The 17,945-nt window shown below is 39.2% G+C and overlaps 1 protein-coding gene across 8 annotated transcripts in view; it reads left to right on the forward strand.

Moving 5' to 3' along the window:
• Window positions 1–17,945, forward strand: part of CTPS2 (CTP synthase 2) — a 73,359-nt gene that overhangs the window by 46,362 nt on the left and 9,052 nt on the right. For 6 of the 8 annotated variants that reach the window (XM_051613836.1, XM_051613874.1, XM_051613864.1 and 3 more), the window contains exons 14-17: window positions 7,048–7,144; window positions 9,951–10,006; window positions 11,519–11,615; window positions 15,017–15,161. In XM_051613836.1, coding sequence (XP_051469796.1) covers window positions 7,048–7,144; window positions 9,951–10,006; window positions 11,519–11,615; window positions 15,017–15,161 — 395 coding nt within the window. Of the gene's footprint in view, window positions 1–7,047; window positions 7,145–9,950; window positions 10,007–11,518; window positions 11,616–15,016; window positions 15,162–16,391; window positions 16,832–17,945 lie in introns of those variants that run through there. The other 2 variants (XM_051613883.1, XR_007888938.1) reach the window with 2 other exon arrangements.

A 17,945-nucleotide genomic window follows, 5' to 3' on the forward strand; every position in this document is an offset into this window, starting at 1 on the left:
TCAAATGTACTGTAACTAAAGTTAGTTGGTAAAATAGACTTAAACTGCATGAAGTTGTTAATCTCAGTGAAGCGTGTGTTGTCAGATAGCACAAAAATCATTCATTAGGCTGAATCACAGAATAAAGCCATTTATCTTAAAACAGAAGTTAAATTACAAAAAATATAGATATGTTTAGGTTTGTATTCTTATAACTGGCATGGATTTCACACTCTCAGTATTGGTTTTTTCCTCCCCTTTTCCTCCCCTTTTCCTCCCCTTTTCCTCCCCTTTTCCTCCCCTTTTCCTCCCCTTTTCCTCCCCTTTTCCTCCCCTTTTCCTCCCCTTTTCCTCCCCTTTTCCTCCCCTTTTCCTCCCCTTTTCCTCCCCTTTTCCTCCCCTTTTCCTCCCCTTTTCCTCCCCTTTTCCTCCCCTTTTCCTCCCCTTTTCCTCCCCTTTTCCTCCCCTTTTCCTCCCCTTTTCCTCCCCTTTTCCTCCCCTTTTCCTCCCCTTTTCCTCCCCTTTTCCTCCCCTTTTCCTCCCCTTTTCCTCCCCTTTTCCTCCCCTTTTCCTCCCCTTTTCCTCCCCTTTTCCTCCCCTTTTCCTCCCCTTTCCTCCTTTCATAGAGCTTTACTTGAAAACTTCCAGACTCTTTCCAAGTACAGTACTTTATAATTGCTGTAATTTTTTTTTTTCCTATTCAAATAGCTGTCCTTTTGGTATGATGCTTTTCCATCTCCAGTAAATAAAATAAATAGTCCACAGATGTATTTTATTTCCATTGCAGCAACTGTTACATGTTAGCATGTGTACACACAATTTCAATAAATTTGTGGTAAACTTGCCTTCATATCTGTCTCTTGGCAGGCCTGAAAAAGGAAGAGGGCTTACAAAAAATAATTAGAAACAAATGTCTGTGGCTTGCTGTTCTGATTAGCGTTCAAGAGAGATTACACAAAAGAAATCTTTCAACTGATCCAAGATCTTCTCAAGGATTTCTTCTCAGCTCTGAAGTTAGCTGGGAAATTTTACACCACAACAAAAGCACTGTTTGAAAAAGAAGTTACACCCTTTATGACTTTTTCTGACTAAAATGTTAAAAAAAACGTTCAGTACCAGAATTCCTGCTTATTCAGGCAGAATCCTTCGTAGAGAGTTTTTAAGTTTTAATTAAATAAATGCTCTAGGTCAGTGACTTAATTCTAAAATAGTAAACAACAATCTCTGGAAAAGAGGATTGCCCAAACTGGACAGTAACATGGGATGGGATTTTAAGAGTTAAAGAAATTTAAGCTGGTATTTGTTGAAATATCGGGATACTGTGCTGTAGTTTAGTGAAGAGAGTAGGGGACAGGATTTTTCAAGCTAGTTGCTGGTGTAACTGTGTAGCTACATGAATCAGCTATTGGTGATTTCTACTTTGATCTTATACATGATGGTCATAATATTTTTGAAAACAAACATTACTTCAATCAGAGTAATGGAACAATGAGTAGTCTGAAATCTGCAAGTGGCTTTATGGCAGCTACTTCGATCCTAGAGGGCTGAGTGGTTTAGTTTGGTAGGTGGTGATGGGGTTTGCTTGGAACTAGCATATCTTTGGGGGACAAAGGAGTAAGGGATTCTGGCATATCTGTGATCCTTGCACCTTCATTGCAGTCAATGAAAATGTTAAACCCTGGTTTTGATGAACAGGGAAAGAGTATCTTTTTGATTTAGTTGCCAAGTTGGAAGCTATCAGTACTATTACTGTTGCATCTGCCAATTTTCTTTTAAAAGTGATTGTACTATTGTTTCTAAAATATTAGTATAAACATCCCATTTGTAGGTGGCTGGGTACGTTTACTGAGGAATGTGTGGTTGAAACAGATCAGATTGAATCTATCAAGTACTGACTAATCCTGTAGAGAAATGATGGAAGAGTCAATAAAAGAATGGATTCCTCCAGTTTGAGTTGAGTCCTTGTCAGTTTGTGGTGCTGGGGTTTTTTCATAGCGGTGCTCAGCAGGAATTAGTATTTATCAGTATCTGTCACTGTGTTCCCTGTCAGCATTCCCTCCATACATCTCTTGTGTGCTGAGCATCTCGGAAACCTCTCTTCAGTGTTCAGTCAATCTTTACAGTCAGGGCTTTTCCTGATGCTTCGATCAGCACTTAACATTGATAGCAATTTCTTTCAGCAGTGACAAATAATTTCCTCACCAGACAGGGGCAGAGTAAAAAGGCAAAAAAACCTGAAAAACTGCTTCCAAAGCTGATTTCCCAATGGATTGTTCAAATCAAATAATGCTCCCCTCTTCCTCCACCTCCCAGAAAAAACCCAGACCTAACAACAAAACACCAAAAAACCCCAAACAGATCCTGCCATTGCTAAGTTAACCAAGGTAGATGTATTTCTCAAATTGACATTGCAGTATGTGAGGCAAAACAAAGTCAAACCTTAATGGTGCTGGGGTGATTTCTAAAATTATAGAAGTTGGGTTTTCAGGGCCTTGGTCGAGTTCCTGGGCTTGAGAGGTTTTCTCATTAGCTTTTATGTTTCCTAACAACAATGAAACGATCCAAGCAGTAGATTTCTGAAAGAAGATTGCAGTTCATGGGTAGTTAAAGGCACTATTCATCAGTAGCATGATTTAATACTGATCAGACTGTTTAATATCTCAGATGTGCTTTATGCTTTGCCAGTGATTAATTATTTATTTCGTGTTGGCTGTCTGATGTGTAACACATGGTGTAAAAATCCCTGTAGTGTTGGTAGTTTTCAGAGATTTGGGCAAGAAAGTCCTAATTAATGCCTTATGTCTTCTTGCACCCTGCCTACTGATGCTTTTTCCTTGCTTGTGGTGCCTGTTGTTCTATGCTGTTCTCTACTCTTCAAAGAACTAATGCATAGGAAGGGCTGATTTATTCTGTGGCAGGAAGCATAAGCTCTCTGAAGAATCTATTGTAGAATCTAGTCTGTTGCACAGTTGTTAAAAATAAGCACCACTTGAAGCTTTGTCTTTTATCTGATCAAATAAATTCTGTAAAATATGGCAAAAATGTCTATGAGTTGATTTTCTGATCTTTATTACTGTCCTTGGGCTGTAGGGCAGCAGTGCCACTTTGCTTTTGAAAGCTGCTTGCACAGACTAGGTTGCAGAGAAACTCACAATATTTAAACATTGAGGGCTGTGCTGTGATAGTTGCTGAAGCTGATTGGAGCCACAGAGCATACACCATAAAGAAGATAGAGGGATTACTTAGTAAGTAGCTCTTTTTCTCACCTGACTAAAAAAATTAGTATTTGAAGCCTTGTCTGTTTTCTTATTATCGTAAATTGCAAAATCTGGGGGAAGGGGGAGAACTACTTTCTAATGTGCATATCAATAATAAAATATAAGCACACTCAGTAAGCTGCTTGATGTTGAAACTCAATACAGCCATCATATTGGTATAAAACCTGCCACAGATAGAAATAAGACTGAACAGTTGTATCATGCAATGTTTCTTAAAAGACACCTCAAATAAGATTTAGCAGACATTAGTGAAAGCTGGGTCCTCTTCTGAAATATGCCTCTGATCACACTAATGTAACTGTTAAGATAAGGAAGCAAGCCTTTTAGAAGACAAAGATTAATTGGGGGAAAATGCCCAAGTCTTCCCTGTCAGGCCATTTCTCCAGCGGAATTTTTGCTGGTCTTGCAGCTCCATGTGAGGTTCTTACCCGATGGGTAGCAGAAATCCTCAGCAGAGTGGATGAAGCTGTGCTTTCACAGTCTTGACTTCATTCCAGGTCATTATCTAGAGTTTTAATGGGACCTGTGAGAATTTGGTGGGGTTTTTTTGTGTACTGAAAGTAGGAAGAGCAGAGAATGTGGCTGTAACCTGTTTGAACTGGTATCCTCTGTTTAATGAACAGCAGACCATATATTTGCCAGCTAAAATTTTTGAGTTTTGCTGGAGAACACATTTAAGCACAGTAAATTACTGAAATCTGCTATGGATTCCTTAACCAGGTCCACTTTGGAGCCAGTGTTTTAACTGAGGAGCTTAATAGCTGAGCAATGTCCTTCAAGAAGTTACCATCCCACTCGTATCTCCATCCTTCCTTCTATTTATGGCATTATGCTCAAAATGTTCTGAGATAATATCTTAGTACAGCAAATACTGAAAGGTGGAAGTAGTGAAATCTATTTTTTTCTGAAGGAAGAGGAGTGGGGGGGATTCCTAAACACCTGGGTATTACCATGATTCAGTTAACAAAGTTAGACCAAAATATCCTGCCCCAAACTTTCAGGAAGAAAAATCTAAAGCTGAGGTTAAGGAACAGTGCTTGATGCACTTTTCAGAATGAAGGAGTGTCTAGTCTTGACTTCACCCTCCCAACTTAAGAAAACACAAACAAACAAACAAACCCCCCATTGGTTATCTTGTCAAGTAGCTGTTAAAGTGAATTTTTTTTGTAACTGGGAGTGAAGCATATACTTGAAGTACTTGACAGCTCCATGTTGCCACTTTAGCTCCATGTAACAAAAGTCAGAAGCACAGCTTTAAGGATATCTGTACTATGGATGTAGGCCAGTAAGTAACAACTCCTGGAACTTCTGTTTGGCTTCAGAGGCTCAGTGTTTCACATACACACAGTCTACTGTATGCCTTACAACTGCTTCTGATGCCCTTTTTTTTATTATTTTTTTTTTGTGGCCACTACTTCAGAAATTTTTTTTTTAAATAAATACATGGAAGAAAATAAAGTAAAAGCGGTTGAACTAATCTTTTTTGAAGTAGTAAGAATTTAATGAATTATTTGGGTTTTGTTGTGTTTTTTGTTGTTTGTTTTGTTTGTTTGTTTGAGTTTGTGGGGTTTTTATTTTAGCTGAATGTGCTGCCTAGTCCTCACCTTCATGATTTGGGAGGTAATTAGAGGATTAGTAATATCCCACTGATTTGATCACAACTTCTGCTCTTGACATTTTATAATGAGTATATCACTTATACATAACATTTTGAAGGTATAAGGTTATACAGAGATAATTGCACAACTGAAATGTCTTGGCACAAGGCCAGAGGCTAAGCACTTTCCACCATCTCTTCTAAATCGAATAGCTTATGAAGTGTATAATCAGAAATTGTTTTCATTACTCCCAGAGGCCAAATTAAGGTTAATAAAAATCCAATTCCAGATTACCCATATGTGTGAATATTTGTATTTTTAGAACCTTTCTTTGTCAATTACGTTCCACACTGACTGCATATATGTGAATACAGGTCTGTAGGGCAAAGTTTCAGCTCATGTTTTTCTACAATTTTAAACTGTTCTACCTCTCTGAGAGAGATTTCCTCTAAACACAATTGAGAGACCCAGCAGGATTTTTCAAAATGAGCAAGACTAAACTCACTACTTTCATTAAGCTGTGGTTTCTCACATCCTCTGAATCCCACATCCTGGATTGCCCTTGACTTGCATAGCAGCCATTTGACCCATCTGCTTCAGTCCTCAAAACCAATATTTGCATATTCTTTTCTTTACATGTTATGTTTACTAGCATGTTCTTCATAAAAGGCAACTCAGTATTTTGTGGTTTCTTAGGCAATCTGAGAAACTTCTTAGTAAAGTTGAATTAGGGAGGAAGGTTTTTCCAGTTTTTACCTGTGATAAAATAGTTACATAAATAAAGTAGCACACATGTTGGAGTCACAGAATCACAGAATCCTAGGGGTTGGAAGGGACCTCGAAAGATCATCTAGTCCAACCCCCTGCCAGAGCAGGGTCACCCAGAGCACATCACACAGGAACGTGTCCAGGTGGGTTTTGAATGTCTCCAGTGAAGGAGACTCCACAGCCTCTCTGGGCAGCCTGTCCCAGTGCTCTGTCACTCTCACACTAAAGAAGTTCTTCCTGATGTTCATATGGAACCTCCTGTGCTCCAGTTTGCATCCACTGCCCCTTGTCCTATCACTGGACATCACTGAAAAAAGCTTGGCTCCATCCTCCTGACACTCACCCTTAATGCATTTGTAAACATTGATGAGGTTGCCCCTCAGTCTCCTCCAAGCTAAAGAGACCCAGCTCCCTCAGCCTTTCCTCATCAGGGAGATGTTCCCCTCCCTTCAGCATCTCTGTGACTCTGTGCTGGACTCTTTCAAGCCATTCTCTGTCCTTCTTGAACTGAGGGGCCCAGAACTGGACACAGTATTCCAGATGTAGCCTCACCAGGGCAGAATAGAGGGGGAGGAGAACCTCTCTTGACCTACTAACCACACCCTTTCTAATACACCCCAGGATGCCATTGGCCTTCTTAGCCACAAGGGCACACTGCTGGCTCATGGTCATCCTCCTCTCTACCAGGACCCCCAGGTCCCTTTCTCCTACACTGCTCTCCAGCAGGTCAGCCCCTAAAAGAGTCACCTCTTTCAGTCCTTTGCTTTTACAACGTTGTATTATTAGTCTTGTTACAAGTGTCCTCATTTCACTCTGCTGCTCCATGTCCTCCCCTTCCCCCCACTTCCCAAAACAGGGGACTTACACTGTCTCAATAAGACAACTGTTTCTGCCTCTTAACGTAACTAAGGATGTTGTGTAAAAAGAACAGTATAAGAAAGGATCTGGTGTACAGCATTATTTATCCAGGTTATTCTTTCAGCCTCTATCACTGACTTTGGTTAAGGAATTGCTTTTTTAGAGATTATATCATTATCACTTGGTGGATTTTTTTGGTCTATGAATTTATCTTTTTTAAAAAAGCCTAATGTACTCTTATAGGAAGAATAGCCTTTGGCAGAATTATCCTCTTGCTAACATATTGGTATCTGTTTTAAAAGAAAGGGGTTTTTTTCCACCCCAAAAATTCAGTTAAGGAATTAATAACATTAAATGAAGAAGTTTCACACCAGTTAGTTAGCATCCTCAGTCTATTACAATCCCAATACTGAGAGCAAAGCATTAGAAAAGCAAGAGCAAAGTCATAACTGGGAATGCTTGGAGAAAAAATAATTATATGATTTATAAATCTGTGCAGCCTGTTAACATTTTCTTGCCTTTTTTTTTTTTTTTTCTTTGTTGGATGAAACTGTTTTTTGCTACAGGTTATTGACATGCCAGAACACAATCCTGGAGATATGGGTGGAACAATGAGACTGGGGAAGAGGAGAACTGTTTTCAAAACAGAAAATTCTGTTTTACGTAAGTTACATTTTTGCTTTTATGACTTGCCCTTTGGATAGGAACTCATTAACATGGCAAAACAAAAATTCCAAAGCACATTTTGTTAAAAGACTGCCACCTCAAGCAAGCAGTTGGGTGACAGCTTCCCTGAGCTCATTCACTCTGACTCTGTTCCCATGTACATTTTCCTAGGATCAGAATGTAAAGAAATGGGAGACATCTGGAAGTCTTGGTGAAAAGATCAGTTAGGGTCTAAAACTTTAAATAAGCAATGAGGAGACTTTTGAGTTAACTGAAATGCCTTTTATGGTAGTTTTATTTGTTATCTTCTTGGGAAGATCAGATTGTTGTCTTCCTGTTTTCTTTATGAGTTGGTAGAATGTGTGAAACAGGGCTTCTACCCCTGAAGTGTTTTGGTAGAACCCAACCTCCTACCCATTATGTTCTTGCCAGACATAAACTTTGTCATTCCATAACGTTGCTAGTACACCTCAGCCTTAAACATCATCTGGCCTTGCTGCCTTAGTCTTCACTTTGAATTGATGATGTTTGTTACTTTGTGTTCTCATTCTAGCCAGGCCCTGCTTAACTCCAGTCTCTGATGGAAGACTGCCCTAGGCCTAGCCCAGCCCTGAAAACAGTCTTGATTTGGGAAAGCAAATTAATTGTTATAGGAAAGAAAAAGTATTTGGATGCTTCAAAAGGCAGAATAAAAGAAACCAGAATATAGAACAAATTATTAAATTTGATCTATATGATTTTTGAAAAAGAAGTAATCCTTGTCTCCTTTTAATCAGCCTATTACACAGTAGTAGCAGAAGTGATGCTGAAAATGTGTAAAAAGTGGTTTCTTGTTTGATAAATATGAGTGTATTTCTTACATTGCCCTGCCCCTGACATTGGTCTGAGCTATTACTATATTAAGCTATGGTGAACTCATGGAAAGTATAATTCTGATCTCTTAAAAATGACATCTACTTCAGCAGGAGACCGAAGTGCAATATGTATGGATGTTTAATGAAAAATCTGCCTTTCTGGAGCATGCCTGTGCTAGTGATCTGACCGAGCTGGCCTAGGTGTGATACAGATAGGCATATGTCAACCAGTGATGCTGTATCTGTGGCCTGAGCACTTCTTGAAAAAGTTAAAAATTACCATGTGTTGTATCTCTTTACTAATATTAGGAATTGTTTAGGTGATCATATTTTTCAAAGGCTGTAGGGATAAACTTAATGAAGTTCAACATGGGCAAGTGTGCATTACTGTACCTAGGGAGGAATAACCCCATGTGCCAGGACAGGTTGGAGGCTAACCTGCTGGAGAGAAACTGGGGAGAAGGGCCTCAGGGTCCTAGTGGAAAACAAAATGATTGTGAGCTGACAATGTGCCCTTGTGGCCAAGAAGGCCAATGGCATCCTGGAGTGCATGAAGAAGAGAGTGGCCAGCAGGTCAAGAGGTCATCCTCCCACTCTGTTCTGCCCTAATGAGGCCTCACTGGGGTATCGTGTCCAGTTGTGGGCTCCCTAGTTCACAAAGGATAAGGAACTACTGGAAAAGTCCAGTGCAGAGTCACAAAGATGATGAGAGGAATGGAGCATCTGCACTGCAAGTAAAGTCTGAGAGAGCTGGGTCTGTTTAGCCCGGAGAAGTGGAGACTTGGGGACATCTAGTAAATGCTTATAAATATCTAAAGGGCAGATGTCGGGAATGTAGGTCCGCTTTCTTTTCCACAGTGTCCAATGACAGGGCAAGGGGCAATGGCACAAGCTGGAGCATAGGAGGTTCAAGTTAAACATAAGAAGAAACTTTACAGTGAGGGTAACAGAGCACTGAAATAGGCTGCCCAAAGCAGCTGTGCAGTTTTCTTTTCTGGAGACATTCAAAACTCATCTGGACATGTTCCCGTGTGAAATGCTGTAGGTGATCCTGCTGTAGCATGGGGGTTGGACTAGATGATCTTCAGAGGTCCCTTCCAACCCTGAAGACTTTATGACTTGTAATAGTCTACTCAGAAAATCTGATTCCTGATTCTAATGCTTTAAACTTGAATTAAAATAAAGGTTTTGAAAAGGTGGTTCCTTAAAATTAACACACATGCCACTTTTTGTAAAATTGCAGTACTATCAGTCTGCAGTTTCTGGAGGCCTTCTTGGCAGTCTAGTTCTTGTACCAACCCCTAAGCAAAACAGTGATCTTAATGACATTAGGATAAATTGAAAGTTTGAGCCATGACTCTAGGTGAAAGATATTATTAAATTCTGGTTTGCTGCACACCTCCAATTTATTCTTTGTTGTTCTACTACGTAGAGTGTTCCAGATTAGACTCAGAGGACTGCAAGGGTCATTTGGGTAATGAGATCAGGAAAACAGAGAAAAATAATATTCTCTATTTGTCATTGGAGGTATTATGCCAGCTGCCATGCATAATCTATTAAAATGGAACAGATGCTGCTAAATGGCTGTGGAGCTTCCTTCACTGCACCTTTTGCATACAATTGTTGTAAAACCCTGAAAGTTTTTACATTGCTTGTTCACACAAGCATTTTTTTAATTTATTTTGTGTTTTACAATTTAAATCAGTTTAAATTAGAAGCCTTCAGAATCTAGTCTACCTAAACTATTTCTGGGAGATGAATGTTGAATATGAATGCTGAATAAACTCAGGTAACAGTAATTTCAAAGCGACTAGTTATCAGTCAGAAACCAAAGCTGGAATGAGTGTTATGTTTTACATGTGGGGTTTTTTTTGAGGTTTAAATTGCAAGAAATAGTTATAACAACTGTTAAAGCAGCACATTAACATTATTTTTTGTTTTATATTCAGGGAAACTTTATGGTGATGAAGTGTTTGTAGAGGAGCGACACAGGCATCGATATGAGGTAAACACTACTAATGTACTTTTTGCTCAAAAGTTAAAGCTTAAGGAAATAGTGTTTTTTCTTGGTAGGCACAATTCTCCTGAAAGCCAATGGGAGATTTCTTACACAAACCAAAACTCAGTAGTGGTTAGATAATATAATTTACATTGGAAAGAACCTCTGTAAGTCTTCTGGTCCACTCCCTGTTTGGAGTTGAAGCAACTTCAAAATCAGATAAGGCTACTCAGGGTTTTGTGTCATCTAGTTTTTAATTTCTCTGAAGAGCACAGTTCCACATCATTTGACAATCTCTTCCAGTGCTTAACCAGCAACAAGGTCCACACTGAGCCTTCTCTTCTCCAGACTGAACATAACCACCTCATCCAGTCTCTCTCCTCGTGTGTTGCATGTGGTCCACCCCTCTACCCATCCTGGACCTCCTGTCGACATTTTGTCAGTCTCTCTCTTGTAGTGAGGGGACTGAAACTAGACACAGTACTGCAGAGGTGTTCTTTCAAGTGCTCCATGCATACTTCTTTCTGTGGTAGAGAGAGTGCAGTGTTTTAGCAAAATGGTCTTGTAGAGTTATGTCAGAGATTACCTGACTTAACTTCCTGTGAAGTATTTGAAAGGTAAAGGCTTGTAATCATTACATTCATTGCTCCTTGGCCAATTTGGCTTATTTAAAGGCTTAGATTATGTTGAGGTACTACGCATTCTTTCATAGACTAAATGTAGGCAGACTTCAGGCATCTACAATTCAGACGGTGATTCAGATTACTTGCTTCCTACCATCCAACTCCATAGGCCCCCTGTATAGGTCCACTCCTCTGTTTGGGAACATCTGAGCAAAGGTATCTTTTTATATTGAAAATACTGTCATTCAAGGAGACAGGTAAGAGCTGGGCTCCTAGAGTTCTCTCTGAGATAGTTCAGAAGGAACCTGACTACATCAATATCTCCAGAGAAGCCTAAGCAATGAGGTGGGTGCACACTACAAACTGATTGAGACAATGTTAAGTTTTCTTAAAAAGCTGGGTGAGAATGTGTTGGTGGTAAATGTACTAAATGTTTGAATATTTGCTGACTGGCTAGAACATCACCAAGGAAATAAAACAGCTTACTGCAGAACTCCTCAGTTTGAAGGAGGAGATGAACCACAGTTTGTGTTATGACCACTGAAATGCAGTGTTCCTAAGGGGAGGTCATTCTTTAAGTCAACTGTAGTGAGGATGTTTAAAAAACAAGCTGCTCAGAATCAGGAGGACAGCAAGCAGAAGGGGCCCTGACTTTAATATTTTGAATGTTATGTAGTAAGTTTTGAAATAACTGATTCATATTCTATTAAATAAGCATTCTTACTTTACAAAGTTATACCAGAGAGTTGTTAAAACACAAAAGCAAAAGTTCCCAACTTTTTTCTCAGTTCTTTTCATTCTTGTATGCATCATAAAAACATTACAATTAGCTACTACTGTCTGTTAAATCAAAGCATAAATAGAACTAAAATTATTATTACTTCCAATATTTCAGGTGAACCCAGAATTGACTCACTGCTTTGAAGAGAAAGGTTTGAAATTTGTTGGCCATGATACAGAAGGGAACAGAATGGAAATTATTGAACTGGAGAGTGAGTGTCTTACTTGTCTGTAGTACTTCCTGCATCTATTAAAACAGTGTAAGCTAAAATTGTTCGGTGGCATGTAGGCATGTTATTTAGCTGTCATAACAGACCCGATCATGTTGAGGACTACTACTGACTCCACCTATGTATTCCAATGGGTGAAGATTGAGAGAGTGTTGGGAGAAGTCTTACACTTCCCAAGGATTGTCTGTGTGTTTGATTACCAGGCAGAGACATGCTCCTTTTCCAAAAGGTCATAATTCTAGCTTAGTGAGATTTGGCTATGTAGAGTCATGGACTGATTTGGGAGGTCTTCTAGTCCAGCCCTTTGCTTCAACATGGAGCTACCTTCAAATACAGATCAGGTTATTGAGAGCCGTATCAGTCAAGCTGTGTGTATCTCCAAGTGTGCTATCAGTTGGACTTTAAACCACTCACCCCTACTCCCTGAACAGAGTAGTCCTGCCATTTTTAACACGCTTTGTAATCTACCCACAGTCCCTAGGTCCCAACTTGGATGCTAGGAAACCATGTCAAAAGCCTTGCTGAAGTCAGGATTAAGGAAGGCTACTGCTCTCCCTGCACTGAAAGACTCATTGTTCCCATGCTGCTTGTGCCCATTTCTTAGTGTGTCTGGAAATGCTTTGGAAGAGGATTTGTTTCATAATCTTGCCATAAACTGAAGTTAGGCTGACTGTCCTGTAATTCCTTGGATCCTTCTTTCTGTTTTTCTTGAGGAAGGGCATGGTGACTCCCTTTTTCCAGTCACCAGGAACCTCTCATGATCACCTTGGCTTTTTAAAGATAACAGCCAACTTCATGATGACATTGGCCTGCTCCCTACACACCCTCAAATATTCTTAGTCAAGTCCCAGCAGCTGAAATATGTTCAGTTTGCTTGAGTATGTGAAATATTTGTACATGCAATATAGCCAAAGTATAAAATGTCACTGGAATATATTACCTAGTGAAGCAGTGAAATCTCCATCCTGGCAGACAGACACCTTCAAAACGTTAAATCTTTTAACTTCAAAAGTTAAATTAGGTTGCTGACAGCTTTGCCTAACTTTGAACTTGACCCTGCTTTGAGCAGGCAGCGAGGACTAGGGACCTCTCAAGGTACCTTCCAATCAGTTTGTGTCTTCTTCAGTTACTCTATGTTTAGAGTAATAGAAGAAAAGAATGAAAATAAAATAGAAAGCAAGCTCTTTTCTTTCACAGAAGTGATTCAGATAGATGAGAGTTTGATACTGTGGGAATCTGGTATACTTGGACTACTTTACCAAGTAAGACTTGATGTCTTTTCTAAAAGGTTCTGAAATAGAAAGGAGCTGTGCTGCATATGTCTATTGAATGCTACAGAGAGTAGCGCTTAGAAACAGTTGCTTGGATTTTGCTTGATTCTTTTATTAACTCCTTGCTGTTAAGTCTCTGTTGGCTAGATGAGTATCAAGCATCTGAAGATGCAGACTACCTTAACTTTTTTTTTTCCTTTCTTTGTGTGGTCCTTAATTGCCATTGGTTAAGATGAACTCTGCACAGAAGCATAAATTTATCATAAGAATACGTTACCATCCTATGGAGTGCTACTTGCGACAAAATGCTCCTGAGAATTAATTTTATGTACTCCTTAGTATGTTGAAGAACAATGCTGTAATTTTGAACTAGGGTTTGAATATAGACAACTGCTTATAATGGTAACTGCACCATAATCTGAGAGCAAAGGATACATGAATTCATAAACTGCTGATTGTCACGATGTCCTTTGCTTAATTTGTTCCTGATAGATTACCTCTGTTATGCATGCTGGCATAGGAAGGCTATCTTGTCTGCCCTGCATGAAGCAACTTCTATAGAGAGCATAATGAAATATATCAGGCAGAATTTTAAAATTGCGTGTTAACTGTGAAAAGAATAAAAGCAGCAGTAAAACCTGGAATTATTTCACAATGGGCTACAAGGAGACTCTGATTACTGAATAAAAACAATCAACACAGGGACGAGGGTGGGCTGGAGTGGAAGCATAGAAATAACAGTACACTAGATAGCTTAGGCAAAACTTTTAAGCAAAGTATCTCCCCAAGAAATATTTGTCATTGTCTTGTTTTACAGCTTCAAAGAACTAAATTTCATGGTAGAGGGAAGGAGATTATGGGAAAAAACCTTAGGATCCAGATTCTCTTTAAGACATAGCAGCAGGGAGAAGAGCAGTATATTAGATCATATAGTTTATCTTCCTAGAAGAAAAACCCAGCTTTCTTGTTATTACTTGCTCTGTACTGCAGAGAAATTCCTTGAATGCTTAAGATTATTTTTGAAACTGTTGAATGAGAAGACATCTGTGGCTTATTTCATCCAAAGTCTTGGCACTAAAGGTGGTTAATCTTAGCTCCTTTAAAACTATATTCAAAGAAGGAACAAGTGCACAGCATGAAAGAGTACACAAATTTTTTTCCTTCCTTATCCTTTCAAAGAACACAGAAGGGAAATAGAAGAAGAAGTAAAGTGGTGCTTTGTTTGGGAAACAGTTGAGGGTTTAAGGGAAAATGAAGCAGCATGGCTTGTTTTGCATCGCAGGTGGAGTTGAATGATAGTGATATTGTCATCCTTAATCACACAGGCCAAACTGTATGATTTCTTCAGGAAAAAAGAGCACCATAAGAAATGGATGTGAGTTAGCTGTAACAGAGATGGCCTGTGAATTTGGGAAATGTTTCTAAGCAAAAGAAGGAGAGTATCAGAAGAGCTTTCTAGGTGGAAGCAAAAAAACTGAGGGAGTGTTACAACAGAACCTTGACACGTTGTGCATGAGACAACACAATGTTGCTGAACTCAATAACAGGAGACTGGGCTCAGTGTCCCAGGAGATTCTTTCCAGGCCTGATTATTTGAAGCTTGTTTTTCCAAATTTTCTCTGTATGTTACTTTCATATCCATTTATCAGTGTGTATACAGTTGCTGCATGATAATGCTTGGTGTTTTAAGAGCTCTTTTATTTTTGCCTCAGATATGTATCCGTACATCTTCTGAATATACATGCATAAATATATATATGAATCCAAAATACTGTGAAAATAACGTGATTAACGTAGACTCTGTGGTTGTGCGTGTGTTGTCCCCTGTCCCCCCACCCCCCTCCCCATGTTTATTATTCAGCTTTTAATTACATCGTTTTGCATGTTAAGGTTGAATCACAGGATGATTTTTCCTTAACTTGCCCTACTAACCTTCTGCCTCTGTTGTCAATTATTTTTTGTGGAAAAAGTTGAGGTTACTGCTGTCTTACCCATAAATTCACATATGCTGCTCTCGCTTCTGGACTCCTGTGTGACTTCTTTAATAAACTTTTTTTCTACCTTCTATCTTCATTCAACATCTTATAATTTTCTTTTATATCTATCTTGCAGATCACCCATATTTTGTCGGAGTTCAGTTCCATCCAGAGTTTTCCTCAAGACCTATGAAACCTTCACCTCCTTACCTTGGACTGTTGCTAGCAGCAACTGGGACACTCGGTGCATACCTGCAACGTGGATGTAAATTGTCTCCAAGGTAAGCTTTCTGCTTTCTTACTTGCCTGCAGTTTGACAGTCACATTTTTGGAGGGTCTGTCCTATCCTTCAACTTGGAGGTCCAGAAGAGGAAAAGAGTTCTTCATTGCTTTCCATGTTCCTGCATGCCTGACATAAACCCTGGTGTAAAAGTATCTGTAAGCAGTAAGCACAGTATCCTGACTTTCTCCTTTTCAGATGCTATTAGGGTTAAAGCCGAATCCATACATTATAACCGGGAAGAAGTAAAAAACCTGGAGTAAATTCATATTAGTGGCCTCCTGTGTTGATTTTCATTAACAGTAGTATCCCAGGGAAAGATATTTGCTAGAGGATCAAGCAATGAGTGAAATTCTTACCAAGTTGTGTCTGAGTGATGATAGCAACAAAAAAGAAAACACTGATTTTGTTTTGCAGTAGCTAAATAATTAATACCAGTTAGCAGAGACAGGCCTGAGGCAAAACATTTGGACTATCTTTAGACTTATGGAAGGTTTTGGATCTAGATCAAAACTGGATGGTTCAGCCAAGCTAAAATCCTTTATCCTAGTTCCCTTGGACACAGAGTTTTTGGTTTATTGAATGTAGCAGTAGTTTTTAGCTAGTGTTAACTCATTGCAGTAACAATAATAAAGAGATCAGAAGGAAACCTAGGGTATAATAACAAAACAAAAAAAAAATTAAAAAAATAATGCAGAATGACTGAATAATAACAGAGAACAGATCCAACTCTGGTGCACTGGCTTTTCCCTCTAAACGAGGCACAAAACTTAGTAATCTTGTGGGGTGGTTTTTTTTTAAGCATTGCTTTCTGTTAAAGTGAGGTCCTTTTCTTAAGCAAGAAATAGAAATTCAGGTTTCTGTAGTAATAGAAAATAGCCAAGCCAGACCAGATCAATCTGTTTTGGTACCCTGCTCCTTATGGGTATCAGTTGTCTTTCATAAATGCACTTCATTTTTGCTCAGTCTGGTCAATTATTCAATGATGTACATACAGAGAGAATTTCTCTGTGATCTGCAAACTACAGCTTGATTAAAATACTCCTGTTACCCTAGCCTGACATGGTTTCCTAGTGGTCATAACATTTTCTACCTCTTAAAAATTGCGCTAGTGCATTACACAGCTCAAGTATTTGTGGTGCTTCACAGGAGAGGACTCTTCAAGCACAATGATTTTCAGTCTTTTCCTCTTGTGGGCACTCCTTGCCTCACAGTTCTTCTTGTTTTCCAGGTCCCAGTATCCTTTATTTCACTGTTTCCTGCCATGAGTACACCTATTGGTCTCTCTGAGATACAGAAAAACTATTTTTTTTAATGAGTGATCTGCATGTGTCCTGCTACTTTAAACTCCTTAACATTACAGCAAATACGTTTTTAACCTTGACTTCTAAGTTTCAGAACTTCAGAACTTTCACATTCACTGAATGTGCTGCACTTAGACTTAATAAAATTAATAAAAAAGTATACATGACTCTCTTCATACAGTAAACTCCGGTGAATAGTTAAATGTTTAACAAAGGCGAAAATTAGCATCCCAAAACTTTTATATAAAAATAGAAACTCCACGTTTTAGCTAGTTTCACAGCAATCAAGTGAGCCCCTCTGTTTTGAGAAAGAGCATTGGAACAGAAGAACATTTTGAGGCTAAAAGTGGAATATTTTGCAGGGAAGAACATTCAGGAGGTAATTTCAGTGCTAATTACGGCACACCCACTCATGTATCTGCCTGCTGAGTGGAAAGGAATTCCAGTTTAAACCTTTAAACCTTAGGATGCTAGTGATTTCATTGACCAGCAATGCTAAGGCATGTCATAGCAGGCCTGAAACAAATCTGAGGAGAGGATTTTCTGTACACCTCATCCAGCACTGCCTACATGAACTGTAGTGATGCTGTTGACGAGAGCAAAGATGTCACTGGAAAGAGCAGTTTTGGAGTCCAGCAAGTTGAGCAGGTTACCTAAACTAGGCTCTTAAAGACACTAAAAGATAGTTAATGATGAAGTCCTGAGAGACAAGGAAATACATATTTCAGCATGAGATTCTTAACAGGAAATCATTATGCCAGAACATTTAACAGACCCATAATTAGGACACAGTTTTAGAACATCTGACACCTGCACTGAAGTCGTAGTTTCCAAGCAAAACAAGCAGTAAATTTAAAGATTCATCACACTTCCCAGGAGAATGCCCTAACTAAATAAGAGTGAGTAAAGCTTCTCTTAAGTATTTGTGAGGCCTAGTCTGGTAGACAGTCTGAGAATGCATACACATAGGCATGAGCATACCTAGTTTGAGACTGGAATGCATCCTCTGGGGTATACTTAGTTCCCAGGAGCTTTGGAGCATACAGAGACAGTCAAGAACTGAACAAAGGATTGGAGTAACTCAGTGATGAGCTATTACTTAGTCACCTCAAGTGGTAGTTGGGCATCTAAGTTGCCTTTGTGGTTTCTGGTTCTTGTGCTTTATGGCATGAGTACTTAAGACAAAGCCAGGCACTTAATTTCCTTGTGAATTCTTCTAAATAATGACATTTTCCAAATCTTTCCATGGAAATACTGAAGTCACCATGGTGAGAGGCTGCCAGTTTGCATGTTTCATTTTAAAGGACAGAGCGCACTAGAGCCACAGGCCATCACAGAATCACAGAATGTTTGGAGTTGGAAGGAACCTTAAAAATCTTTGAGTTCCAACTCCCCTGCATGGGGAGTGTGGTTTTTTGGAGGAAGAGAGTAATAGGGTAAAGATTAATAAGATGGGAGGAAATATAGGAAGAGAGACATGT

This window comes from Apus apus, chromosome 1 (assembly GCF_020740795.1).
Source record: "Apus apus isolate bApuApu2 chromosome 1, bApuApu2.pri.cur, whole genome shotgun sequence".
In the NCBI taxonomy this organism is placed as follows: Eukaryota; Metazoa; Chordata; class Aves; order Apodiformes; family Apodidae; genus Apus; species Apus apus.